The 27235-nt window shown below is 68.6% G+C and overlaps 2 protein-coding genes across 4 annotated transcripts in view; one reads left to right on the top strand and one right to left on the bottom strand.

Moving 5' to 3' along the window:
• CACNA1B (calcium voltage-gated channel subunit alpha1 B) overlaps window positions 1–17195 on the top strand; it is a 77726-nt gene extending 60531 nt beyond the window's left edge. The window contains exons 31-46 of the mRNA XM_036416987.2: window positions 1223–1228; window positions 3518–3634; window positions 3732–3797; window positions 4103–4194; window positions 5342–5486; window positions 7000–7127; window positions 8700–8796; window positions 10060–10168; window positions 11070–11177; window positions 11581–11690; window positions 12399–12526; window positions 13814–13949; window positions 14084–14200; window positions 14547–14754; window positions 14931–15172; window positions 16636–17195. Coding sequence (XP_036272880.2) covers window positions 1223–1228; window positions 3518–3634; window positions 3732–3797; window positions 4103–4194; window positions 5342–5486; window positions 7000–7127; window positions 8700–8796; window positions 10060–10168; window positions 11070–11177; window positions 11581–11690; window positions 12399–12526; window positions 13814–13949; window positions 14084–14200; window positions 14547–14754; window positions 14931–15172; window positions 16636–17154 — 2328 coding nt within the window. The 3' untranslated portion in view covers window positions 17155–17195. The remainder of the gene's footprint in view (window positions 1–1222; window positions 1229–3517; window positions 3635–3731; window positions 3798–4102; window positions 4195–5341; window positions 5487–6999; window positions 7128–8699; window positions 8797–10059; window positions 10169–11069; window positions 11178–11580; window positions 11691–12398; window positions 12527–13813; window positions 13950–14083; window positions 14201–14546; window positions 14755–14930; window positions 15173–16635) is intronic.
• A 5041-nt stretch (window positions 17196–22236) lies between these two features.
• Window positions 22237–27235, bottom strand: part of CHIT1 (chitinase 1) — an 11645-nt gene continuing 6646 nt past the window's right edge. Inside the window, exons 8-12 of one of the 3 annotated variants that reach the window (XM_045573897.1) lie at window positions 26820–27005; window positions 25247–25360; window positions 23727–23864; window positions 23134–23412; window positions 22237–22274 (exon numbers count right to left, since the gene is read on the bottom strand). In XM_045573897.1, coding sequence (XP_045429853.1) covers window positions 23146–23412; window positions 23727–23864; window positions 25247–25360; window positions 26820–27005 — 705 coding nt within the window. In that variant the 3' untranslated portion in view covers window positions 22237–22274; window positions 23134–23145. Of the gene's footprint in view, window positions 22275–23083; window positions 23413–23726; window positions 23865–25246; window positions 25361–26819; window positions 27006–27235 lie in introns of those variants that run through there. The other 2 variants (XM_036416901.2, XM_045573898.1) reach the window with 2 other exon arrangements.

Genomic DNA, 27235 nt, shown 5'->3' with positions numbered 1-27235 from the left:
GCAGGACTTGCGGCTCTGAGAAGGAAATGCGGGAGGACGTCTTTTAGGCTTGGGGGGGAGGGGCTGCTTTGTGAAGCAGGACAGAGGGCGCCAGCCCCACCGGAAGCGGCACTGGGCCCACAGGGCTCCGCTTGTCAGGAAGGAAGGCCCCTCCTCCGTTCCTGTGCGGCGCCCAGCGTGTCGCTCCTTTTCTTCAGGACGTGTGTGCATGCATGTGTTTACATGTAGTTTTTTCCATGTGATACGTTCTATGGCTTCTGAGACCTCATGGTCTGAGTAATCCAGGCAAAAAGGTGAAAGCTGCCCTTTAGACAAAACCTACAGTCTAGGCTGCTCCCCCACCGATGGCACCGTGGCCTCGCTGACCCCTCCTCGGACTCGGAAATCTAATCCTGATAAGGGGACAGCGCCCCCTGGGCGCCTGCGTCCTCGCAGAGGGGCGTGCCCTGCGGCTGCGGGGAGGGGCAGGCAGGGTGCCCACCGCGGCACAGACAGACAAACTGGCCTCCCCCCGGGCCGCAGGCGGCAGGTGGGCGGGAGCCTGGAGCGCCCAGCGCCCCCCCCCCCCCAGCCAGCGGATGGCAGGCGGGCGGCTTGTGGAAGGGCAGACCCTGCTTCCGCCAGCCCGAGGGGCGCCGTCACCTGCGGGCCAGAGGCTGGGGGTGGAGAGCTCCCTGCGTGGGCTCCGTTCTGCGCCGCCCGAGGCCCACCGTCCGCGGCCTTTCTTTCCATCTGTGGTCACTCATCTCGGCGCACGCGCTGATTTTCCTCCGGCAAAAATGTCGGTGTCAGTTCCACCCCCAGCTTAACAGGCAACTCGAGCGATGGCCCCGCCCAGGGCCCCGCGGGCGTGAAACTGGCATTGATTTCTTTGCCTGGAAACAAAAAATAAGTGTGTCATTTTGAATTTGCATTGCAAATAGGATGCAAATGAATGCCACTGTCTGCATCATCAACCAAGTTCAAAACCAGCGTTTTGATGCATTTTCAGCAAAATGCCCATTTACCGAAAGCTGCCCCCAGTGCCGCCGGGGCCTGCGTTCTGCTCATGTTGATCATTCTCTCCTTTGTTTTCTGTCTGACCCCGACTCACCTCCACCTGCCTGTGACTCACGCCATCCAACCAACACACTGCGAAACCATGCCCGTGTCTGTCTGTCTCGCCTGCTGCTCAATCTGTACATAATTCGCAAATGTCCATCCATGAAAACATCACATGTAGGAAAGGGTTGGTTTCATGACTTTCATGGTTCTTACACCCCTCGCCTCGCTTGCTGTGCTGTCCGTCCTGCTAGCCCAGCCCTGCCCTGCCCTGCCTTCCCCAGTGTGGCTGCCGCCCGGCGCCTCCTCTCCGGCCGCTGCACGGTCTGGGTCAGCAGGGGCTCCGAGGGGGCGGGAAGTGTCCGGACTCTCGAGGCCGTGGATTTGGGCTGAGCCCGGTCGAGTCCATGGTGTCTGTGGCACGTCAGGAGGCTGCTCTGCCCAGCGGCCTCGTCACCCGGGCGCCCCTGGCCTGGGCGTGCGTGCCCTTGGCTGGCAGGCCGTGGGCACCTGGGTGGCTGGCAGGCCTCCGTCCAGGTCTCCAGGACCATCGGAGAGGCCGTGCCGAGGCTGTGAGCGCCCAGGCGTGCAAGGCAGCGGGTAGTGCGCTGCCCGTAACGGAGGGCATCGTGACGAGGCCACGGGCAGAGTGGAGGCTCCCAAGAGGCTCTGCTCCAGCTGCTGAGCCCGTGCTCCCAGCAGCGCCTCCCGTGAGCCGTGGGCGTGGGTCTAGGCGGTGTGTCCGCACCATCAGCCGAGCGTGGGGCCAGCAGGTGTGCACGGGTCTCGGGGCAGCAGCCTTGGCTTTGCTGTGACCTTGACCAGAGGCACTGACGTGCTGACGCAGGGGCGCTGGCCGTGGCCTGGGTCAGCCCCGCTCCTGGTGGGGTGTGACCAGCCTGTGCTGCGCGGTCCCCGTCTCAGAGGGGGAGCCGGGGCTCTGGGGGGCCGGGACGGTGTGCCCAGGTGGTGGTCTCCCCCCATCAGTGCAGGGCCCGGCTCTGAGGTCAGTGTGGCTGCTCCTGGGTGGGTGCCACAGAAGCCATGGACTCGGAGGGTGGGAGGGGTGCCCACTTCCAAGGAGTGTCAGGCCAGAGGGGACCGTGCACAGCCGTGGGGAGGGGCCGCAGGCTGCCCCGCCCTGCATGCGACCAGGTGGCGGTGCCTGGCAGAGCCTGCGGGGCAGCCACGGCGCCATCCCCGGCACCCGCTTGAGTGTCCGTGGCCGCTGTCACCATCTGTCCTCGTGGCTCGTGGGCTGTCTGTCTGTTGCCACGCGCCTGCCCTGAGGGCCCTGGAGCCCCAAGAGAGAAGCCTGGGAGGGGGTGGAGCTGGAGTCTTGGGTAAGGGCCTCTTCCCAAAGCAACTTGGCGACCAGCCCGCCGCCTCTGTGGGCTGCCCTCCCCCCAGAGCTGGGTCCCCTGTGTCTGGGAAGTCTGGGCCACCACTGCCAAGCAGGTCACTCCGGCCGGGCAGGTGCGCCTGTCCCCGCCGCCCTGGCCGCTCCCAGCCCCCCAGAGCAGGGGCTTCAGAGGGAGACCCCAGGAGGCAGGCCATTCTGGCCCTTCCGTGTCCCTGAGCCGCCCTGGCCTGTGCACAGTTCTTCGTCCCGTGTCCACCTCCGGAGGAGGCTGGCGCCCCTGAGAGTCCTCAGGCCGCTGAGGGGTCCCTGACACTGTGCCCCACTGGGGTCTTCCCCCTCACCCCCCCCAAGCCAGTGAGGGGGCGTAGGAAGCCTGCACCCCAGCGACCCACCCCGACTCCACTGTACCCCCTGCTGGTCTGGACCACAGCCGGCTACTCGCCCGCTAATGGCCCTCCCACCCAGCAGCCCCGTCCCTCTCGAAAGATGGGCCTGAGAGCGCGCCCCCCCCCCCCCGCAGAGGCAGAGCCCCCGCCCCTCTGGGAATTAGAGGTCAGGTCCCGAGGGCAGAGGATCAAGGAAGCTCTGGCCAGGGGTGGGGCCGCTGTCCCTGGAAGCCCCTGATGCCACCATTCCCCCATGGCCCTGGGCCAGACAGGCAGCCCGGAGCGTGGCCGGCCTGCATGCTGCTGCCCTCGGTCTGAGTCCCCTCCCCCTCACCGCCAGCCTGCCCGCCTCAGACAGCGTGGGGGGGGGGGGGGCCGCCTGGGCCACAGCACCGTCTCCTCCGCGCTGGAGCCTGGCCCAGACCTGTCTGAGGGCGGGAGGAGGCCTCTGCGAGCAGCCACACCACCACCCCCCGGGCCCCCCACAGGAGGAGCGGCTGCCTCTGCGCCCCAGCGGGGAGGGGAGGGGACCCCCTCGCTGTCCCTGCGGGGGCCGGGGTGGTCTCTGGGGGCCATGACGCTGTCCTTGCCGAAGGGGCGCTCACTGCGCGGTAACCTCGTGGTTCTTCCCTGACGGCCCGCCTCGCCCGGCCACAGCACCGGGGAGAGGTGGGGCGGCTCGGGCGGGAGGCGGGCTCCGCGGGTCAGAGCCGCCCTGTTCCCCCAGAACAACTTCATCAACCTCAGCTTCCTGCGCCTGTTCCGCGCCGCGCGGCTCATCAAGCTGCTGCGCCAGGGCTACACCATCCGCATCCTGCTCTGGACCTTCGTGCAGTCCTTCAAGGTGGGCGCGGCCCGCGGCCCCGTGCGCTCCGCGGGGCGGAGGGGGTGGCACTGCCCGCCGCTGCCCGCTGCCCCGCTGACCCGCCTCCGCCCCACAGGCCCTGCCCTACGTGTGCCTCCTGATCGCCATGCTGTTCTTCATCTACGCCATCATCGGCATGCAGGTGCGCGGGGCCGGCTCCGGGCCTGTGTTCCGGCCGCGCTCTGGCCACGCTATAGCCCCCCCCCGGGCCCCGTCCACGCACAGCCCGGGGCCCTGGCCACGCTCTGGCCACGCTATAGGCCCCCCCCCGGGCCCCGTCCACGCACAGCCCGGGGCCCTGGCCACGCTCTGGCCACGCTATAGGCCCCCCCCCCCGGGCCCCGTCCACGCACAGCCCGGGGCCCTGGCCACGCTCTGGCCACGCTCTAGGCCCCCCCCCCGGGCCCCGTCCATGCACAGCCCGGCCTGAGCCGCTCCTCCCTCCAGGTGTTCGGGAACATCGCCCTGGACGACGACTCCAGCATCAACCGGCACAACAACTTCCGGACGTTCCTGCAGGCGCTGATGCTGCTGTTCAGGTGCGCGAGCCCGACGGCTCCTTCCTGGGGGTGCAGAGGCTGCGGCCGCCCGGCATGCCCTGCGCCCACGTGCTGGTCTCGGTGCACCTGCTCCTGTGCCCTCCGACGGGCGGCCGGGCCTGGGCTCGGGCGCAGGAGCCCCCGGCGGAGCCTCGAGCTCAGGCCTCCAAGGTGTGCGGGCGCCTGCCGCTGCTCTTAGGCGGGGCCGGGCCCCCAGCGTGAGGGAGACGCGGGGGCCACGGCGAGAGGGCATATGTCTTGCTGCCTCCAGAGAGTCCCTCATTAGCCGCCCCCCCAGGCTAAGGGGGGGGGGGCCCTGAGCAGGGTGTGCTGGGGGCCCTGGGGACGGGCCGGGGTGCCGTCCCGCGCTGCGTGGGGAAGTTTCTCCCTGGCTGTCTGCTTCCCACAGCAAGACCCCGAGGTCGCCGTTTCCCTGGCCTTCGGCTGGGGCACTGGACTCGCTCATGTCCCTCCTGGGCCACAGAAGCAGCTGCCCCAGGAAATCACCTGGGCTCTAAGCCTGGGTCTCTCCTCCCCCTGGTCCTTGTGCCCCATGTGCGCCCCTCACCCCTGGCCACCTCAGAGGGGTGCAGCCAGCGTCACCCAGAGGGGCCCAGGAACAGAAACCAGCGCTCCCGGTGGCTTCTCGAGGGGGCCCTGGTGTGTTCGGGAAGCAGTGGGGGCTGGTGTGGCCAGAGCAGGTCGAGGGCCGGGGAAGGTGGGCACGTCAAGGGGTGCTGTGGGCGGGCGTGTGGATGTGGACTGTCGCCGAGACTGACAAGATCTGACCCGTCTCTAGGGGCCCTGCTGGGCGTTGGGCAGGGGAGCAGGACGGGGTTGGAGCCCTTGCAGACTCGGTGCTGGGAGGAGGGGAGAGGCTGGCTCTGGGGGATGGGCCAGCTGACGGGCAGGGCGGGGTGAGCAGGTGGGAGGACAGGCAGCCCGGCTAGGAAGTGGGGGGCCCAGGGCTGTGGGGGCTCGGGGGGCATGGGGGGCATCAACCTGGTGCTCGGGTTCCGTTGGTCACTTGCCATGAGCAGTTAGGAGTCTGGTGCCGGAGGGTCCCCAGACCTGACGGCCACATGGGGTCTCTGGGAGGGACCCTGGCCGTCGGCCGCCTCCCGGCCTCACGCTCCCTCCCCCGCAGGAGCGCCACCGGGGAGGCCTGGCACGAGATCATGCTGTCCTGCCTCAGCAGCCAGGAGTGCGACGAGCAGGCCAACGCCAGCGAGTGCGGCAGCGACTTCGCCTACTTCTACTTCGTCTCCTTCATCTTCCTCTGCTCCTTCCTGGTGAGTCCGGCTGTGCCGCCGCCGCCTCCGCCGCCACTCGGCCCAGCGGGGCCCTGCGTGCACGGTCCCTGGTCCCATTCGTGACGCTGTGAGCTGCCTGGTGTGTGGGGCCCCACTCAGGGCAGCGCAAGCGGGCAGGGGCACAGGTGGCAGTGGGCACTGTCAGGAGTGGCAGCTACGTAGCCGGGACGTCTGGAGAGGCAGCTACAGGGTCAGGGGCCCTCATACGGGGCATTTACCCGCCGTTTCCCTGTGGGTATGACAATAAGGGGGTTCAATGTGGCTTCCGGCCGCACACGGCTCAGCAGGAACAAAGGATTGGAAGCGGCCGCTCTTCCCGGACCCTGTGGGGGCTAGCCGTCCATGCCCCCATCCCTCCCCCGATGACAACCACGCCCGAGTTCTGGGCTCCCCAACAGGGATTTGCAGAAGAATCCCCCACGAAGGCAGAGGTGGCGGCGGCAGCTCGGAGGCGCCTCGGGCGGCCTTTGCTGTCCGCACACCTCGGGTGCTCTGACCCGCCCGGTCCTCAGCGTGCTGGCACGGGAGGGGGCAGGCTGAGAACCACCAGAACTGGGTCCTTCAGAACTCAGCCGGGGGTGGGGCTGGAGGCCGCCCTTTAGCAATCTAGGGGTTTGTGGGGAGTCACAGAAACCTCTGTATCAGAAGCCGGCAGTGATGGGACAGTGCTCAGGGAGGGGGGGTACTGACAGCTCACACACCCTGGGGTTAGTGCACAGCACAGCAGCAAAGAACCGTGGGAAACGGGCAGGAGCCTGGCCGGCGGGCTCCGTGGTTGCACGTCGACCTGTGAACCCAGAGGTTAGGGTTTGACCCCGGTCAGGGCACAGGCCCGGGGTGTGGGCTCCATCCCCAGGGTAGGGCTTGCAGGAGGCAGCCGGTCAATGATTCTCTCATCACTGATGTTTCTCTCTGCCTCTCCCTTCCTCTCTGACATCAGTAAAAAATATATTTTTAAAAAGACCCCGAGCTCTCGGCCTCCTGAAGGCCAGCTCCGAGGCGTGAGGGTGGGCGGGGCGTGACCTGGATGGCAGGACGTGTCGTGGGCCTGAGATGGTGGGGCCTGAGTTAGGACGGGGTTTGGAATCAGGACTATGGTCAGTGTTAGACCTGAGCCTGAGGCTGCCGCTGCTGCTGGGGGGATGTGGGGGCCTCCAGGAGGAGTGCGGGGCCCTGGGGGGGGATGCGGGGGCCCTAGGAGGAGCTCAGGGATCCCAGGGGTGGTGTGGGGGCCCGGGGGGGTGGTGGTGCAGGGATCCCAGGGGGGGTGCGGGACCCCAGGGTGGCAGTGTAAGAAACCTCCAGGAGGAGTGCGGGGCCCTGGGGGGATGTGGGGGCCCTAGGAGGAGTGTGGGGACCCCAGGGGTGGTGTGGGGCCCCGGGGGGGGGGGGGGGGTGCAGGGCCAGGCCGTGGGGAAGGAGGTCTGGGTGGCTGGAGGGGAGGACGGGAGAGCCGGCTGAGTCTCCATGTCGCTCTCTCCTCCACCCGCAGATGCTGAACCTCTTTGTGGCTGTGATCATGGACAATTTCGAGTACCTCACGCGGGACTCCTCCATCCTAGGCCCGCACCACCTGGACGAGTTCATCCGGGTCTGGGCCGAGTACGACCCGGCGGCCTGGTGAGCGCCCGCCTCGGGGCCAGGACAGGGTGGGGCTCGGCCACGTTCTGAGGGGACGTCCCCTCGGTGGGGGGCCCAGGGCTCCTGCCCACATGGATGCGCGGGTCTCCATCCCGGCGGCTCCCCAGGCCCAGGGGCCCTCCGAGCCCTGAGCCCCAGCCCAGCCCTGAAGGCGGAGGGGGCGAGGGGGTGCAGGCCCGGGCGGTGGTGGGACAGCAGGGTCCTCAGGCTTCCTGGTCCTCCTGGGACTCGGAGGCTCGGGGGCAGAAATGCCGGCCGTCCCCGGGGCACCTCCCGCAGCCGGCTCTGCCCCCAGGACTGGCCGCGGGCGGCTGTGATGATGGGCAGCGGCCGTGGGGCTGCATTTCCAGGCGGAGCCAGGCTCTCAGGAAGGGCCCACCCGGGTCAGGGGTGGTCTGAGGCCCGTTTTCCAGACAGCCCTGCCCGCCCACGGCGCCCTGACCTCCCCACAGACTAGCGGAGCCTGCATGCCCTCCTTGCCCCTCCCCGTCCCCCTCACTGCCCCTCCCCGTCCCCCTCACAGTCCCTCCCCGTTCCCCTCGCTGCCCCTCTGTCTCCGAGGCCATCGCAGAGGCCCTGGTCCTCACAGGGGCACAGGCTCCGCCCGCCTGTATGTCACTGGAAGCTCAGCATAGGCTGTGCCCCAGGGAGCTCTCCTCACAGGCCCCCCATCAAATCCCCCGCCCCCGCCAAGCCCCGAGCCCCGCACAGTGAGGCCCCTGCCGTCTGGGCAGGCCCTGGGGGCCCAGCCGGTGCCCGTCCTGCCTCGGGGAGGGTGGCTTGGAGCCTGTCCTCTCCTCACTGAGGGTGGGCTGCCGTCAGGGGAACGGCCTCCGGCCCCTGCTCCTCTGGGAAGAGCCACCACCCAGGCTCCGTCCCGGAGCGGGCAGAGGGCCGCGAGGACCTGCTCGGGAGGCTGCCCCCTCCTGTGCCTGAACTGCCTGCGCCGAGACCCACAGGCCCTGCGGCAGGCGGTCCAGCCCCCGGGGCAGATGCCACGGACTCCAGATGCTGGTCCCCCGTCCCTGGCCTAGCGTCAGGAGGGCCCAGGGCCCAGGCCACAGCCTGCTGCCCGCCGGCCCCCACACCGTCCCCTCCCCAGCAGCCCCGCCCAGGTGGCCTCGGGCATCTCCGGGCCTGGAGCGGGCTTACCGGCCGTTTGTTCTGCAGGACAGGCACCCGCTGGGCAGCCTGCTGCTCTAGGTTTTCCCACGCCGTGGCCTCCCGGCTGACTTGGCAGCAAACCAAGTGTTCAGGGTCGCTGGGCGGTGAAACGGCGTTCTGATCCCTGTGGTCCGTAGTTCCTAAAAGTGTGAGGTCCGTCCTGACCACCCACAGCCTCCCCGTGCACCTTCCTCACCCTCCACATCATTAGCTCAAAGGCCACCGCGCCCTGCGTGGGTGCAGCGTGGAGGTGGGGCTGGGGCATGGAGGCTCGACGGAGGAGGCCCTCCTTGGAACCAGCTGACACCACTCGGACCCGGTTAACGGATCTGTTCTCTCTGCTTCCTCCCCCTCCCCCCCCCTCCTGTGGACCTTGGGCTGGCGCAGCGGGCGCATCACGTACAGCGACATGTTCGAGATGCTGAAGCACATGCCCCCGCCCCTGGGGCTGGGCAAGCGGTGCCCCGCCCGCGTGGCCTACAAGGTACCGCCTGCTCTCTCCCCAGGCTTGTCTGTCTGCCTGTCTGTCTGCCTGTCTGTCTGCCTGCCTGTCTGCCTGCCTGTCTGCCACTGCTGTCTCACCGTCTTCCTCTGCCAGCCATCTCCCCTCCTTCCCTGAGGGGCACCTCCCTGATACCCAGAGCTGTCCCTGGGCTCCCCTGCCCTCCCTGCCCTAGACTGAGGGGGGCCGGCTTTGGGGCAGAGGCCCATGCCCCCGGGATGTCCAGGCCCCGCTGCAGGGCCCGGGAGGAGGCAGTGCAGGGCCTCAAGGGCGCCAGGCATCCTGGGGGTGACTGAGGGGAGCACAGCCTCGGGCACGGGGTCCTGTGACCCCCCTCATTGCTGAGGATGCTGAGCTGCAGGCCGGGCGGGCGGGGTTCATGCCCAGGCTGACGGCGTGGAGGGCCAGGGCGCCGGGCGGGCGGGGTTCATGCCCAGGCTGACGGCGTGGGGGCTGGGGAGCTGCAGGAGGCGCACAGGGGCCAGGGCAGGAGGCCGGCTGCCTGTCTCCCTCCGGCCTCGCTCCTCCGCTGCTCCTGCCACTCATCCCCAGGGTGGGTGCCCTGGACGGAGCCCCCCTCTTGGGACCCCTGCTCTGCTCCTCCCGTCCCTGGTCCCTGGAGAGGGCCCCTCTGCCTCTCGCCCACCGGTGCTGTCCCAGGGCCGCCTGGTCACGGTGGCGTGGGAGCTCCGGGAGGGGAGCGGGTGCCCGGGGCTTTGCCAGCATGGGGGGGGGGGAGGAGGAGGCGGGTTTGGGCCTTGGCCTCCCGCCCTCGGGCTGAGGCTTCCATTTGGGGCCAGGACGCTGGGCAGTGCTGGGGCAGAACCCCCCCCGTGGGGGCTGCTGGCAGGGCAGAGGCCCCAGCCGCCCAGGCCTGCTTGGTGCGCCAGGTTGTGTGTGGGGCCAGGAGAAGGCAGGGATCTGCCTCCTGTCCCTCAGTGGTCCCAGGAGCAGCCCTGGTCCTGCACCCCACCCCCTCCCCGTCAGGCAGGGGCAGGCAGGGGACCAGAGGCTGAGGGGGGCCTGTTGGCGGGATGAGCCGGGCTGCCAGCTCTGGGCAATTCACTGCCGTCTGTCTGCTCTGCCGCCCAGGCCTCAGCTCCGGGCGGGCGGGGACGAGGACGGGGATGCTGGCAGGTCCCGTGTCCCAGCCTCCTCTCGCCCCAGGCACACCGCTAGGGGCCTCCGCACTGAGTGCTCAGGGGCACCCGGCAAGCCTGGCCCTGACCTGCCCCCTGTCCCCAGCGCCTGGTCCGCATGAATATGCCCATCTCCAGCGAGGACATGACTGTCCACTTCACATCCACGCTGATGGCCCTCATCCGCACGGCGCTGGAGATCAAGCTGGCCCCAGGTGAGCCCCCGGCAGGTGTGCAGGGGCCGCGGCCTGCGGGGCGCCGAGGTCAGCTGTTTCTCTCTCTCCCTCTCCCCTCCTCTCTGAAACCAATAAAAATATGTTTAAAATACAATAAACCAGCTGTCAAAGACAGACGGCACATTTCATCCCCTGCCCGCACCTCGGCCTCGGCCTCTCCCCGCTCAGCGGTGCCCTCCAGGCTCCCGGGCGGCCCCCCAGCAGGGCTGCCCGCCTCCGGGTCTCAGTGCACAGGCCGCCTTCTCCTGATGCCTCTCCCACACCCGCCCAGGGGCACCTTCCCACCCTCCTCACCCCTCCGCATGGCTGCTCCTCTGCCCCCCAGGCCGGGCCCTAACGGGTCACCTCTTTGTTGTGGGCTCGAGTCTCCCTCCAGAGGCAGCTCTTGGTTTTGTTCCATCCCTGGTCACCGCCCCTGACACTCAGGGGTCAGTGCGTGCTAGTGAGTGGCAGCGAGTGTCTGAAAGATCGTGCCCCTCCCTTCCCAGGACCCCCCCACACACACACACACCCACACACACACCCACACACACACAGCCACACACACACCCACACACAGCCACACACACAGCCACACACAGCCACACACACACACAGCCACACACACACACCCCCACACAGCCACACACACACAGCCACACACACTCACACACACACACACACACAGCCACACACACCCACACACACACACACACACAGCCACACACACACCCACACACACACACACACACCCACACACACACCCACACACACACACAGGAGTTCCTGCAGGGGCAGCTCTGACCGGCCTCCCGCCCAGCACCCTCCCTGCCCGGCCCCCCAGCTCTGCCTGCCCCCCGGGGCTGCAGGGCGGCTCCTAACTCCCTCCCCCGCTGCCCAGCTGGCACGAAGCAGCACCAGTGTGACGCGGCGCTGCGCAAGGAGATCGCCTCGGTGTGGGCCAACCTGCCCCAGAAGACCTTGGACTTGCTGGTGCCGCCCCACAGACGTGAGTGCGGGAGCGACCTCCAACCCCAGAGGCAGCAGGGACCGTGGGAGGGGCCCCTCCCCGTAGCCTGGCTCAGTGCCGCGCAGGGACCCGCTGCCTGCGCGTACACGGCGATTGTGGGAGGTGACGGGCTGAGGCCGCCCTGGCCCAGTGCGGGAATCCCCTTCACAGCCAGAGAGCGAGAGCCAGGTGCGCCCTCGGAGACACCAGGAGACCGCGTGGGGCTGAGGAAGCAGGGCCCGGGTCGGCGGGGTGGTGCCTGCTGGCACTGCGAGTGGGGGCCCTGCCTGCGCGTGCCCAGTGTCCCGGGTGGGGCCTGCTCCTCTCCCCCCTCGGCCCTCTTGTCCTGCGGCCTCCGTCCGTCCGGCCCGGGAGCCCAGCCTGTCTCCCCGCGTGTCCCCAGCCGACGAGATGACCGTGGGCAAGGTGTACGCGGCCCTGATGATCTTCGACTTCTACAAGCAGAGCAAGACCAGCCGGGACCAGACCCACCCCGTGCCCGGCCTGTCCCAGGTACGGCCGCTCCGGGAGCAGCCATGGCCGGCGGGGAGGCCGGGGAGAGCTGACGGCGTGGGCGCGCTCCCAGAGCGGGTGCCGCTGGCCTCGCGGGGCCCTGACCTGACCTGACCTGACCTGGGTGCCGTGTTCAGGGCCCAGTGCGGGGCGGGAGCGGTTGAAAGGGGAGAAACGTCCCCAAGGACCTTGAGGTGGTTCTGGGAGGAGCAAGGACTTGCTCTCCCTGGACACTCAGGGAACAGAGGACTGACCGGGGCCCCAGGCTCCCCGTTGGCTCCACTGGGGGCAGCGTGGGCTGAACTGGGCAGCCCCACGCCCGCCCTGGGCACGCAGGCGCTCTGTCTGAAACAGTGAGATGTGGCTGCTGCCTGGCCACAGCCCCCCCCACACCCTCGTCTGTGCAGACACCACCCCGCCCCACCCTGACATCTCGGGCTCCAGCTGCCTCTGCCGGCAACCGGAGGGGATGACGAGGGGAGCTCTTGCTGTTTGGGATCGGTCCAGCCCCCAGCGCTGTGGGTGTGGCTCCAGGGAGTCACTGCCCTGCAGCCCTGCACAGTCCATGGGGAGCAGGCCCTGCCCGCCGCAGTGTCAGTGTCAGTGTTGGTGTCAGGCTGGGCGGGCAGGCAGGCTGCGCCCACAGGAGGAGCCTGCCCCACCGCTCGGACCCAGCCCTCCGAGCTCTCCTCCCGCGTCCTTCCGCAGATGGGCCCCGGGTCCCTGTTCCACCCGCTGAAGGCCACGCTGGAGCAGACGCAGCCCGCGGTGCTCCGAGGGGCCCGCGTGTTTCTCCAGCAGAAGAGCTCAGCCTCCCTCAGCAACGGCGGGGCCGTGTGAGTCCTGGGCGGGGCCGTGTGAGTCCTGGGCGGGGCCTGTGGGGCTGGGCGGGGCCGTGTGAGTCCTGGGCGGGGCCTGTGGGGATGGGCGGGGCTGTGTGAGTCCTGGGCGGGGCCTGTGGGCCTGGGTGGGGCTGTGTGAGTCCTGGGCGGGGCCTGTGGGGCTGGGCGGGGCCGTGTGAGTCCTGGGCGGGGCCTGTGGGGCTGGGCGGGGCCGTGTGAGTCCTGGGCGGGGCCTGTGGGGATGGGCGGGGCCGTGTGAGTCCTGGGCGGGGCCTGTGGGCCTGGGTGGGGCTGTATGAGTCCTGGGCGGGGCCTGTGGGGCTGGGCGGGGCCGTGTGAGTCCTGGGCGGGGCCTGTGGGGCTGGGCGGGGCTGTGTGAGTCCTGGGCGGGGCCTGTGGGGCTGGGCGGGGCCTGTGGGGTTTCACTGATGGTATGGAGAAAGCAGTACTCTAGTTCCTTGACCCCCTGCTCTGAGTGGCTCCCAGCAGCACCCAGGACAGGGGTCCTCAGGCCCCTCCAGGCTCTGCAGGTGGCCTTGTGCTCACCTGCACACGGACCTCCTGGTCCAGGTGGTTTCCGTGCTGAGCTCTCCCCGGATGCCTCCAGGGCCTGAGACCCTCTGCAATGCTCACGGTGCAGCTGCCCTCCTGAGCGCCCGCTTCTCTGCAGGCACGGCCCTCCCCTGGGCCTGCAGATGTGAGAAGTGACTGTCCCCCTTCCCTCGGCGGCCCTGAGACCGGGGTCCTCCCGGGCCTCCAAACCAGCTGTGCTCACAGACACATTGCAAGGCCCTTGTGTGTCACGTGACTCACCAAGGCACCTCCACCGGGGGCCAGGGAGGCTTCAGCCAGGCAGGGCCCGCCCAGCCAGCCCCCGGCGCCTGTCACTCCACCAGGGCCCCGCTCTCCCTAGCGAGGGCCGAGCCGGGCTGGTCCCCGCCGTCTGGGGTGGTGGAGGCTCCTGGTTCTTCCTGGTTCCTCCTCTCCTCCCCTTCTCCACCTTCTTTGAAGTCGGCTCCGGGTTGTGGGCTGTTGCTCAGGAAGCTTGGGCCGAGTGGCATCTGCCAGGTTGGGGGGCGTTGAGGGCCAGCCTGGCGGCTTTCGGGACCGAGGCCCAGCCAGCTCCTTTGGGGCGGGCTCAGGCTTCCCGGCTGCGATCCACTGGGCCCAGCCTGTCTCCCGCTGCCCCCCTGGCACACGCCCCCGGCTCCCTCCTCCCCATGGGGAGCTGCCTGGCCACTGGCCCAGCTGCTGAGGAGCTGACGGACAGCCTCTCCACAGACAAACCCAAGAGGGCGGCCTCAGGGAGTCTGTTTCCTGGGGCACCCAGAGGACCCAGGAGGTGCCACGCGAGGCCAGGGCGCCCCTGGAGCGAGGCCACTCGGCAGAGATCCCAGTGGTGCAGCCGGTAAAGCCGGTGAGGAGGGGACGGGGATGGGATGGGAATGGGGGAGGGGGAGAGAGGAGGGGAGATGGGATGCAGATGGGGGAGGCAGGGCAGGAGAGAGGGGAGCATGGGATGTGGGGTGTGACTGGGGCTGCTGTGCCCAGGCTGTGGATGTCCAGATGCAGAGCATGGCCCTGAGAGGCGCTGACGGGGAGCCCCAGCCCGGGCTGGAGAGCCAGGGGCGCGCAGCCTCCATGCCTCGCCTGGCCGCGGAGACACAGGTGGGTGGCCTGGGGGTTCCGCAGGGGGGAGGGCGGGAGTGAGGGACCTGGAGGGGGGAGGGGCTGGCTCTGCTGCCCGCTCTGTCCTGGACCCTGTCAGGCCCGTGGGTGCCCCAGTGCCCTGCTGCCTCGAGTTGCGGCCAGGAGTCCCACCCCCAGCTGTGGGCACAGCCTCCTGCCCAGCTTTCCTCCTCTGGGACCCTCCTCCACCCAACCCACCTCCTCAGAAAGTGCAGGGGTCCTCCCTCCGTCCGCTCCCCCTCAGTGTGGCTGCAGGGACGCTGGGGCGGAGCAGGAGGCCGGCCGTGTGCCCCCCTCACCTGCCCGTGTCCGCGCCCTCGCACAGCCAGCCTCCGACGCCAGCCCCATGAAGCGCTCCATCTCCACGCTGGCGCCCCAGCGCCCCCACGTGGCCCATCTCTGCACTGCCGCCCTGGAGCGCGCCCCCGCCAGCCAGGCCGCCCCCCACCACCACCACCGCTGCCATCGGCGCAGGGACCGGAAGCAGAAGTCCCTGGAGAAGGGGCCCAGCCTGTCCGCAGACGCCAATGGTGGTGCGTATAGGGCTCCTGGGTGGGCGGTGGCCCGCCCTGGGGGTCTGACAGCCCGTAGGGGACCCTAAATGCCTGTGCCTGTGGCTCCACAACCAGCCCTCACCCGGGACCTCTGCCGCCCTGGTCCCGGTCTGGGTGTGGGCGCAGCTCCGCGGTGACTGCTCCTGTCCCCCCAGCCCCCAGCAGCTCCGCGGGGCCAGGCCCGCCCCCCGGAGAGGGGCCCCCCGGCCGGCGGGAGCGCAGGCAGGAGCGGGGCCGGTCCCAGGAGCGCAGGCAGCCCTCCTCCTCCTCCTCCGAGAAGCAGCGCTTCTACTCCTGCGACCGCTTCGGGGGCCGGGAGCCCCCGCTGCCCAGGCCCGCCCTCAGCAGCCACCCCACGTCGCCCACAGCCGGGCCGGAGCCAGGCCCCCCGAGACAGGTACAGCCCAGCCTCTGCTCCGGCCTCCGCCCTCCGGTACCCCTCACCCCTCACCCCCTCACCCCTTCACCCCCCTCACCCCTCACCCCCTCACCCCCTCATCCCCACCCCTTCATCCCCCCTCACCCCCTCAACTCCCCCCAACACCTTCACCCCCTCACCCACCTCACCCCTTCACCCCCTCACCCCCTCACCCCTCACACCCCCTCACACCCCCTCACCCCCCCACCCCTCACCGCCGTATCCCCTCACCCCTCACCCCCTCAACCCACTCACCCCCCCACCCCTCCACCCTCACCCCTCACCCCCCACCCCTTCACCCACCCACCCTCACCCCCTCACCCCCTCATCCCACCACCACCCCACCGACGTACCCCGCACCCCTCACCACCCCGCTCACCCCTCACACCCCTCACCCCCAACCCCCCTCACCCCTCACCCCCCTCAACCCCTACAGCCCCCTTAACACTCCAACCTCCTTATCCCCTCCCCCTCACCCCCTCACCCCAGTTCACCACACCTCACCCCCTCACCCATCCCCCCTCACCCCCTCACCCCCACCCACCCTCACACCCCCTCAACCCCCCTCACCCCCCACACCCTACACCTCCCCCCCTCACCCCATCAACCAACCCCCTCACCCCCTCAATCCATCCCCACCCATTCAACCCCCATCACCCCCTCACCCCCACCCAACCCCTTCACACCTCACCCACCCCTCAACCCTACAACCCCCTCACCCCACTCACGCCACCCACCCCCTTACACCACACACTTCCCCGCCCCCCCCTCACCCCCCTCACCCCTCACCCCCCACCCCCCTCAACCCCCCTCACCCCCTTCACCCACTCACCCACCCCCTCACCCCCTCACCCCTTCACCCGCCCTCACCCCTCACCCCCCCTCCCCCCACACCCCTTCACCCCCCCTCACCCCTCACAAGACCCTTACCCCCCTCAATCCCCCCACACCCTCACCAGAATTTCCTCTCAAACACCTCACCCCATCAACCCCCTCAACCCCACCACCCCCTACCCACCCCTCACCCCACTCAACCCCTCACCCCCCCCCACCCCTTCACCCCACTCACCCCACATCACCCCACCACCTCAACCCCCCCTCACCCCTCACCCCCTCACCCCCTCACCCCCCTAACCCCTCACCCCCTATCACCCTCACCCCATCACCCCCTCAACCCTTACCCCCTCACCCCTCACCCCTCACCCCCTCACCCCCACCCTCACCCCCTCACCCTCACCCCCTCACCCTCACCCCCTCACCCCCCTCACCCCCTCACCCTCCCCCCACCCCCACCCCCTTACCCCCTCACCCCCTCACCCCCTCAACCCCCCTCCTCTCACTGCCTCCCCTGACCCGTCCAGGCCCAGGTGGCCCCTCTGTCTCTCCCCCTCCTTCCCCCCACCTCTGTGCCCTTGCCTTGTCTGAGGGCTGTGCTCCTGCAGGGCGGCGGTTCTGTGGACGGGAGCCCCCTGCTGTCCACATCTGGTGCTAGCACCCCCGGGCGCGGCGGGCGGAGGCAGCTCCCCCAGACGCCGCTGACCCCCCGGCCCAGCGTCACCTACAAGACGGCCCACTCCTCGCCCGTGCACTTCGCCGGGGCCCAGGGCGGCCCCCCCTTCTCGCCGGGCCGGCTCAGCCGCGGCCTCTCGGAACACAACGCCCTGCTCCAGAGGGACCCCCTGGGCCCGCCGCTGGCCCCCAGCGCGCGCATCGGCTCGGACCCGTACCTGGCGCAGCGCCTGGAGGCCGAGGCCCCGCCGCCCGAGGACGTGCTCACCTTCGAGGAGGCCGTGGCCACCAACTCGGGCCGCTCCTCGCGGGCCTCCTACGTGTCCTCCCTGACCTCCCAGCCGCACCCGCTGCGCCGCGTGCCCAACGGCTACCACTGCTCGCTGGGCCTGGGCGCCGGCAGCCGCGCCCGCCACAGCTACCACCACCCGGACCAAGACCACTGGTGCTAGTCCGCCCGCCCGAGAGGGGCCTCGCCCGCTGCCCTCCCGCCGGGCGCCCAGCCCTTCCTCCGCGGGGCTGCCCCGGCCCAGGGTGGCTGTGAGCAGGGCCGCGTGCCCGCCTCCGCGGAGGGACCGCTCCGTGCTGCCGCCCGGCAGGCCTGGTCTCGGGAGCAGCCTTCACGCCTGCAGGTCACCTCAATGCAGGGGGCGCGGGCAGGTCGCCCTGGGCACCGAGGGCGCCGAGTGGATTTCCTGTCGGACCGTCGCCTGAGAGGGACACGCCTGGGCGCGGACAGCGCCCGCCCGTCGGTCGGCCGGCCCAGCAGCAGCAGCCGGCAGCGGCGGAGCGGCCGCACTGCCCCGCCCGGGGCCTGGCCGCGGATGCCCTGCTCTCCCGTCACACAGGCCCCGGGGCCACGACCAAGTGCCTGACCCGCTCCCAGGCCCGGCCCCGGGGAGCGGGCGGGCAGCCGAGCTGGGAAGCTGCCGTGGGCCGAGAACACACAGACGTGTCCCGTGGGGCCATGGGCGGGGGGCCAGACGGCGTTGGCCTGTCCGTCTCGCCCCAGGGGAGGGCCCGGGAAGCCAGCGCTGGGGCGGGGCTGGGGCGCCGTCCGGTCCACGCCATCCTCAGGGGCGGGCCTGCCCGCTGGCTGCGGCCGTGGAGGTGGATTTTCACGGCAGCAGGCGGGCAGGCGGGCGCAGAGCTGGGCTGGAAGACTCAGGCAGGAGGCACGGAGCCCGCCCGACCGAACAGGCAGCGACGCCACCCCAGCCTCACCCAGGGGACGGGAGTCCACGAGGGCAGGGGGGACAGACCCATGTCCGTGTCCTGAAACGTCCCGGCCTTTGCCGGGTGCATGTGCCGTGGGCGTGGCCCCGTTCTCCGGAGGAAGCGGGCAGGCGGGGTGCCGTTCCCATAGGGCTATGCAACCAGACACACGTCTAGGGATCCACACGACCGCCCTGCTGTGGGTCTCAGCCCGAGACCAGCCCGTCCCCCTCCCGCGGGCACGGGCCCTGAGCCCGGGCGCCTCCGTCTCCACCGCCGCCTGGATCCTGCGGACACGCGGCGGGGCCACGGCGGGGCCACGGGGCGCAGCGTGTCGTCCCCATGGCGGGGTCGGGCTCAGCTCGCACCCCGAAACCTCAGTGAGTTGCCAAATTTGAGCTGCATCAACCCGTTGTGTGCCCGGGCCCGGGGCGCGAGGCTGTGGTCGAACACGTTGCGTGTGCATGTAGGATATATACATACGTACCATATGCAAGCATATGCATGACAAGGTATATCTTCGTACTTTTTGATACAACGTAATCATTTGTTAATTTTTAATTATATTTGATATAAATCAAAGGTTTGTTGCAAAACTTTATATTTAAGAACAGTGTTCGAGAACAAACGTGAGTCGCCCCCACCACAACCGGCGGGCGCTTTAGGGTTCGTGGTTGACTGTCTGCTGCTTGCGTGGTCTTTGTCAGCCCCACTTTGGATTCTGCTGTTGTTTCTACATCGACATTTTGTATGAAGCAAAGTCCTTGGATTAAAATAAAACTTGCAAAAAAGTAAAAAAATTCCCGCCAAGCTACTGGGGGGCGGGGTCCGAGGACCTGAGGGCATGGGTGATGGGCGTGGGCGGAGGGCGTGGGCAGAGGACAGAGGGCATGGGGCGACGAGAACTCCACACGACCGGCTGGTGAGCTGCAAGGGTGACCTCGGGGGAGGGAGGCAGGACGGCCCAGAGGGGCCGAGGGGAGGGCGGGTGCCAGGTGGGCAGCGAGGCTACACAGCTGTGCTTGGTAATTAACTCCCGGAAGTCAGGAAGGAGGGAGATGGCGGTTAGGGTTAGGGTTATGGAAAGGATAGGGTTAGGGTTAGGGTTAGGGTTATGGGTAAGGATAGGGTTAGGGTTAGGGTTAGGGTTATGGGTAAGGTTAGGGTTAGGGTTATGGAAAGGATAGGGTTAGGGTTAGGGTTATGGGTAAGGATAGGGTTAGGGTTATGGAAAGGATAGGGTTAGGGTTATGGATAAGGATAGGGTTAGGGTTAGGGTTATGGAAAGGATAGGGTTAGGCATAAGGATAGGGTTAGGGTTAGGGTTAGGGTTAGGGTTAGGGTTATGGAAAGGATAGGGTTTGGGTTATGGATAAGGATTGGGTTAAGGTTAGGGTTATGGGTATGGATAGGGTTAGGGTTAGGGTTAGGGTTATGGGTAAGGATAGGGTTAGGGTTAAGGTTATGGATAAGGATAGGGTTAGGGTTAGGGTTATGGATAAGGATAGGGTTATGGATAAGGATAGGGTTAGGGTTAGGGTTAAGGGTAAGGATAGGGTTAGGATTATGGATAAGGATAGGGTTAGGGTTAGGGTTTATAGGGCAAGGTAGGATAGGGTTATGGGTATAGGGATATAGGGTTGGTTCGGGTTATGGATAAGGATTAGGGTTAGGGTTAGGGATAAGGATAGGGTTAGGGTTATGGTTATGGCAAGGATAGGGTTAGGGTTAGGGTTATAGAAAGGATAGGGATAGGGTTAGGGATAAGGATAGGGTTAGGGTTAGGTATAAGGATATGGTTAGGGTTAGGGTTAAGGTTATAGAAAGGATAGGGTTAGGGTTAGGGATAAGGTTAGGGTTAGGGTTAGGGTTAGGGTTAGGGTTAGGGTTAGGATTAGGGTTATGGTTAAGGTTAGGGTTAGGGTTATAGAAAGGATAGGGTTAGGGTTAGTGTTTTGGATAAGGATAGGGTTTGGGTTAGGGTTATGGCTAAGAATAGGGTTAGGGTTAGGGTCAGGGTTAGGGTTAGGGTTATGGGTAAGGATACGGTTAGGGTTATGGAAAGGATAGGGTTAGGGTTATGGATAAGGATAGGGTTAGGGTTAGGGTTAGGGTTAGGGTTATGGATAAGGATAGGGTTAGGGTTAGGGTTAGGGTAAGGATAGGGTTAGGCATAAGATTAGGTTAGTGTTAGGGTTATGGAAAGGATCGGGTTATGGTTTATGGATAAGGATTGGGGTTAAGGTAGGGTTTGGGTAAGGATAGGGGTTCGGGGTTAGGGTTAGGGTTATGGGTAAGGATAGGGTTAGGGTTAGGGTTATGGATAGGGATAGGGTTAGGGTTAGGGTTATGGATAAGGATAGGGTTATGGTTAGGGTTTGGGATAGGGTTAGGGTTAGGGTTATGGCAAGGATAGGGTTAGGGTTAGGGTAGTAAGGGTTAGGCATAAGGTAGGGTTAGGGTTAGGGTTCGGGTTAGGGTTATGGATAGGATAGGGTTAGGGTTATGGATAAGGATTGGGTTAAGGTTAGGGTTAGGGTTAGGGTTAGGGTTAGGGTTAGGGTTAGGGTTATGGGTAAGGATAGGGTTAGGGTTAGGGTTATGGATAAGGATAGGGTTAGGGTTAGGGTTATGGATAAGGATAGGGTTATGGATAAGGATAGGGTTAGGGTTAGGGTTAGGGTTAGGGTTAGGGTTAGGGTTAGGGTTATGGTTCTGGCACGTATCGGGTTGGTTCGGGTTATAGAAAGGATTAGGGTTAGGGTTAGGGTTAAGGATAGGGTTAGGGTTAAGGTTAGGATTAGGGTTATGGTTAGGGTTAGGGTTAGGGTTATAGAAAGGATAGGGTTAGGGTTAGTGTTTTGGATAAGGATAGGGTTTGGGTTAGGGTTATGGCTAAGAATAGGGTTAGGGTTAGGGTCAGGGTTAGGGTTAGGGTTATGGGTAAGGATAGGATTAGGGTTAGGGATAAGGTCAGGGATAGGGTTAGTGTCAGGGATAAGGATTTCGCTGGGAGGTTAGCGTTATGGGTAAGGATAACGCTGGGACCAAGAACAGGCTGAGGGTCTCGGCACTTGGGGACGATCCAGAACTCAGGCGTGTGGAATGAGCCCCTGAGGGGCTGGGAAAGTGGACTTTTTCCGTGAAAAGGCTCCGGTGGCCGTGCTCATCGGGAAGCGGGCCTCGGAGACCGGGTGGGGTGCGGGGGGAGGGGGACGGCATCAGCTCGGCGCTCCGGTCAGTTCCCTGGGCCCCGCTCCCTGCCCGCTCCCCGCCACCCGTCCCTGTGCCCGCAGCCCGGCCGGTGGGGGGCGCTCAGACTCCCGTGGGGCCGGCGGCGGGAGGAACACGCTCCCACGACTCAGCTTGTCTGCGGACGCGACTGCAGCCGAGCACGGGCGCCGGTGTCACACGCTGTTGATGGAGGAAGATCCATCACGGACGGACGGACGGACGGACGGGAGGAACCCGAGGCCGACGGCAGCACCACCGGAGCGACGCGGCCGCTTCCACAAGAGCGTCCGCCGCGCAGCCGACTGCCCGGTTCCCGGGCACCGAGTGCGGGTGCGGGGGCAGGGTCCGCCCGGCCGCTCCGGCCTCGCCGGGTCCGTCCCGGGCCCTGCAGATCCAGGGACCCGTGACGGCGCTGTCACCGCTGTGTCCCCTCCCCTCGGCCCCCGGCGGCCGCCAGCGGAAATGGGGGAAACGGGTTAAAATAGCCGTTATTTCCGGGAGCTTAGCGTCCGCGGTCTCCTGGGCGCCCAGCGGACAGAGCGCCCCCTCGTGGCCAGCGGGGCAATCACAGCTGGAGGAGGCGCCCGGAGAGCCTCTCTGCTGCCCCCTCGTGGGCACCCTGGGAACAGCGCCCGAGGGGCTTCGGGCCGGGAAGGAGGAGCTGGAGGCCGGGCCCCGGGGCCGGGAAGGAGGTGCTGGAGGCCGGGCCCCCGGGGCCGGGCAGGAGGTGCTGGAGGCCAGGCCCCGGGGCCGGGAAGGAGGTGCTGGAGGCCGGGCCCCCGGGGCCGGGAAGGAGGTGCTGGAGGCCGGGCCCCCGGGGGCCGGGAAGGAGGTGCTGGAGGCCGGGCCCGGGCGTGGCCGCCTGGGCCCAGAGGCTGCGCCCTGTGGGGCCTGCCTGTCCCTGGCACGGGGCTTGGCAGGGCCGGAGTCCACCGCCTCTTGCCCCACCCTCCCTGTGCCTGCCCGACGCCAGCCCCTCCGCCTCCCTGCCCAGGAGCCCGAGCAAAGCCAGGACCAGGCGCAGGTGCAACCGGTTTATTTTGCAGAAAAAGAGACGCCGAGCAGAGCCGAGACCCAGCGAGAGCGGGAAGGTCGGCTCCAAAGACCTCGGAGAGGCTGAGGGGGGCAGGGGGGGCCGGGGGGGCTGAGGGGGGCTGAGGGGGGCCGGGGGGGGGCTGAGGGGGGCTGGGGGGACTAAAGGAGGCTGAGGGGGGCTGGGGGGCTAAAGGAGGCTGAGGGGGTCCGGGGGGGCTGAGGGGGGGCTGAGGGGGGCTGGGGGTGGCCGGGGGGGCTGAGGGGGGCTGAGGGGGGCCGGGGGGGCTGAGGGGGGCAAGGGGGGCTAAAGGAGGCTGAGGGGGGCCGGGGGGGCTGAGGGGGGCTGAGGGGGGTCCGGGGCGGGGTCCGGGGGGTCCGGGGGGGCTGAGGGGGGCTGAGGGGGACAGGGAGGGCTGAGGGGGCTGAGGGGGACAGGGGGGGCTGAGGGGGCTGAGGGGGCCGGGGGGGCTGAGGGGGGCTGGGGGCTGAGGGGGCTGAGGGGGGCGGGGGGACTAAAGGAGGCTGAGGGGGGCCGGGGGGGCTGAGGGGGGCTGAGGGGGGCAGGGGGGGCTGAGGGGGGCCGGGGCGGGGGCCGGGGGGGTCCGGGGGGGCTGAGGGGGGCTGAGGGGGTCCCGGGGCGGGGTCGGGGGGGGTCCGGGGGGGCTGAGGGGGGCTGAGGGGGGCCGGCGGGGCTGAGGGGGCTGGGGGGACTAAAGGAGGCTGAGGGGGGCTGAGGGGGGCTGGGGGGGCTAAAGGAGGCTGAGGGGAGCCGGGGGGGCTGAGGGGGGCCGGGGGGGCTGAGGGGGGCTGAGGGGGGCCGGGGTGGGGTCCGGGGGGGTCCGGGGGGGCTGAGGGGGGCTGAGGGGGTCCCGGGGCGGGGTCGGGGGGGGTCCGGGGGGGCTGAGGGGGCCGGGGGGGGCCGGGGGAGCCGGGGGGGCTGAGGGGGGCCGGGGGCGGGCTCACGCCCAGGTGCAGCAGCGGCAGGCGGCGCTGAACACCAGGCCCTGCGGGCAGCGCTGCAGGAAGAGCCGGCCGCCCGCGCAGCTGTAGAAGCCGGCCGGGTCCTGGGGGTGCGGGTACAGCCCGTCGGCCTGGCCCTGGCAGGAGGGGCCTTGTCCGGGGCGCTGACCGGGGCCGGGGCCGGGGCCGCCCTCGGGCTCAGAGGGCGGGGCGGGGGCCGGAGCCTCGGGCTGGGGGCGCTGGGAAGGCGGGGCTGGGAGACCTGGAAGGCAGGGGGGTTCAGCAAGGGCCCCCGAGTCCCCAAGACCACAGCGGACGGAGCTCTGCACCCCAAGCCACCACAGCCGAGCACAGCCACGCGAGGGCCACGGCCACGGGGGCCTGGCGCTGGGTGGCGTGCGGGTCAGTGGCCACCTGCCGCCCGCCGAGGGGCCCCGGGGGTGCGGTGCGGGCTCCCCCGAGAGAAGCAGCCACCGCCCAGGCTTGGGCGCTGGGGCCCCGCCACCCACCGGGGGCCTTGCCGTCGGGAGGAGCCGGGCCCGAGCCCAGGGAGGGACCCCTGCCCTGGCCCGCCCCGCCGCCCCGGCTCACCCAGCTCCGAGCGCAGCGTCCGGATGAGGGGGAACCGGCCCCGGCCGCAGGAGGAGCCCGAGAAGTCGTCCATGTCCAGCGCCCAGACCATGGCGCCGCCCAGGCCCTTCCCCTTCAGGTAGCCGACCTGCGGGGGGCGGGGGGGCCTGAGGCCGGGGGCAGCGCCAGCCCAGCTCCCCAGACCGGAGCGGCCCAGGCTCCTGGCTGGGTGCTGGATAGCTGAGCCCGTCGGGCGGCACTTCACAAAGGATGTCCGTCCCCAGCAGGAGGGTGGGGGTGGGGGTGAGGGGGGCGGGGTGGGGGTGAGGGGGGCGGGGTGAGGGGGGCGGGGTGAGGGGGGGCGGGGTGAGGGGTGGGAGGGGTGGGAGGGGGGTGGAGGGGGGCGGGGGTGAGGGAGGGGAGGGGTGAGGGGAGGGTGGGGTGAGGGGTGGGAGGGGTGGGGGGTGAGGGGTGAGGGGGGCGGGGTGAGGGGTGGGAGGGGCGGGTGGGTGAGGGGGGCGGGGTGAGGGGTGGGAGGGGGCGGGGGAGGGTGGAGGGGTGGGGGATGGGAGGGGGGATGGGGATGGGGGGAGGGGTGGGCAGTGTGGGCCCCTCAGGTGGAGGCTGGCCTTGGGGCCTTCCCTGCCCAGGTGCTGCCTGCTGGTCTGGCTGAGCTGTTGCCATGGGAACGAAAGCTCCCCCAAGGCCTGCCCCCCAGCTTCCTGGGGGCAGGCAGGGCTGTTCCCTCCGAGTGGCTCCCCTCCCCCTCCCCCCGCCGGCCCGGCTCCCGCAGTCAGGCTGGGGAGGAGTGGGCTGGCTGACCCCTTGCTGACCTCATCTCCCTCTCCAGCTGCCCCCCTAGACCTGCCCCACCGTGAGGCCCAGTGTGCGGCCTCCCCCGCCCTCCCCCGGCCTGGCTCTCCCTCCTCTAGCCCAGGGCTGTCTACACCGCTGCCTGCAGGGTGACTGACGGGGACACTCAGATGGGCCGACCCTGACCCTGAGCATAGCCCTAAGCCTGACCCTGACCCTGACTCTGACCCCGACACTAACCATAACCCTAACCATAGCCCTACCCAACCCTAACCCTCCCTAACCCCAAACCTAGCCCAGCCCTGACTCTGACCCTGACCCTGACTCTGACCTTGACCTCAGCCCTAACCAAACCCTCTGCAGGAGCTGATGACCTCACACGGGGGAGCCGGGCCCGGGGACAGAGAAACCAGTGTCTCCGCCGCCAGCTGAGCAGCGGGCGCTCGAGTCCGCCTGGGGTCAGGGGGGTGCACGGCGCCTCCCGCGTGTCTGCGACGTGTCTGCACTCAGCCACGTCTCCCATGGCGCTGGGGCCACGGCTCTCACTGGTCCCTCATCGCTGGAGCCACAGGGACCCAGTGCCGCCGGGCAGAGCGTGGCCGGACACCCGCAGCCCCTCCGGGGTCGGCCGGTCCCTGGTCTCTGGTCTCTGGGTCCTGGGTCCCGGGGTCAGAGCCCCCGCTCCCGCCCGCCCGGACCCCGCAGGGCGGGCCTCACCTTGGCCTTGAGGCTCTCGGCATCGTCGAAGCCCACCCACTGGTCGCCACGGGAGGCGTAGGGCGCCTGCTGGCCCGGGAGCCGGTGCCAGGCCGCCCCCGTCCAGGTGCACACCTGCAGGGAGAGGGCGGGCGGCGGGCGGCGGCCCTGCTCCAGCCACAGACAGAGCCCCTCCCGGAGCCCGGAGCCCGGAGGACGGGGTGCGTGTGTGTGTGTGTGTGTGTGTGTGTGTGTGTGACAGACAGCCCCTCCCGGAGCCCGGAGCCCGGAGCCCGGAGAACGGTGTGTGTGTGTGTGTGTGTGTGTGTGTGACAGACAGAGCCCCTCCCGGAGCCCGGAGCCCGGAGGACGGTGTGTGTGTGTGTGTGTGTGTGTGTGTGTGACAGACAGAGCCCCTCCCGGAGCCCGGAGCCCGGAGGACGGGGTGTGTGTGTGTGTGTGTGTGTGTGTGTGACAGACAGAGCCCCTCCCGGAGCCCGGAGCCCGGAGCCCGGAGGACGGTGTGTGTGTGTGTGTGTGTGTGTGTGTGTGACAGACAGAGCCCTCCCGGAGCCCGGAGCCCGGAGGACGGGGTGCGTGTGTGTGTGTGTGTGTGTGAGACAGACAGAGCCCCTCCCGGAGCCCGGAGCCCGGAGGACGGGGTGCGTGTGTGTGTGTGTGTGTTGTGTGTGACAGACAGAGCCCCTCCCGGAGCCCGGAGCCCAGAGAACGGTGTGTGTGTGTGTGTGTGTGTGTGTGTGTGTGACAGACAGCCCCTCCCGGAGCCCGGAGCCCGAGAACGGGGTGGTGTGTGTGTGTGTGTGTGTGACAGACAGCCCCTCCCGGAGCCCGGAGCCCGGAGAACGGGGTGTGTGTGTGTGGGTGTGGTGCCCGATGCCCGGTGTGTGTGTGTGTGGGGTGTGGTGCCCGATGCCCGGTGTGTGTGTGTGTGGGGTGTGGTGCCCGATGCCCGGGGTGTGTGTGTGTGTGGTGCCCGATGCCCGGGGTGTGTGTGGGGTGTGGTGCCCGATGCCCGGGGTGTGTGTGGGGTGTGGTGCCCGATGCCCGGTGTGGGGTGTGGTGCCCGATGCCCGGGGTGTGTGTGGGGTGTGGTGCCCGATGCCCGGGGTGTGTGTGGGGTGTGGTGTCCGATGCCCGGTGTGGGGTGTGGTGCCCGATGCCCGGGGTGTGTGTGGGGTGTGGTGCCCGATGCCCGGGGTGTGTGTGTGGGTGGTGCCCGATGCCCGGGGTGTGTGTGGGGTGTGGTCCCCGATGCCCGGGGTGTGTGTGGGGTGTGGTCCCCGATGCCCGGTGTGTGTGTGTGTGTGGTGCCCGATGCCCGGTGTGTGTGTGTGTGTGGTGCCCGATGCCCGGGGTGTGTGTGTGTGGGGTGTGGTGCCCGATGCCCGGGGTGTGTGTGGGGTGTGGTGCCCGATGCCCGGGGTGTGTGTGGGGTGTGGTGCCCGATGCCCGGGGTGTGTGTGGGGTGTGGTGCCCGATGCCCGGGGTGTGTGTGTGGGGTGTGGTGCCCGATGCCCGGGGTGTGTGTGGGGTGTGGTCCCCGATGCCCGGGGGGGCGTGCCCGGCGTCCTACCTCGTAGTAGGCCAGCAGCCCCGCCTCCCGGGTGAAGGGGCCTGGGGCGCCGGGCCCTGTGGCCGGGGCCCCCACCCCGCTGTCCGTGGCAGAGGCCAGGGTGAAGGTCCGCCCGTAGGTGGGCACGCCGAGCACCAGCTTGCCGGCCGGGGTCCCCTTCTGCAGCCACAGCTGCACCGCGTGGTCCTGGGGGGTCAGTGTGTGGCCTGAGCCTCAGCGTCCGAGGGGGGGGGCCGTCCGTCCATCTGTCCATCTATCCGTCCATCCGCCCGTCCGTCCGTCCATCCGCCCGTCCGCCCATCCATCTGTCCGTCCGTCCATCTGTCCATCTGTCTGTCCATCCGTCTATCCATCTGTCTATCTGTCCATCCATCTATCCATCCATCTGTCTGTCCATCTGCCCGTCCATCTGTCCA

Source organism: Pipistrellus kuhlii, unplaced genomic scaffold (genome assembly GCF_014108245.1).
Source record: "Pipistrellus kuhlii isolate mPipKuh1 unplaced genomic scaffold, mPipKuh1.p scaffold_m20_p_57, whole genome shotgun sequence".
Classification (NCBI taxonomy): Eukaryota; Metazoa; Chordata; class Mammalia; order Chiroptera; family Vespertilionidae; genus Pipistrellus; species Pipistrellus kuhlii.
The sequence above is the reverse complement of the archived record's forward strand: the minus strand, read 5'-3'. Positions and strand labels throughout refer to the sequence as shown.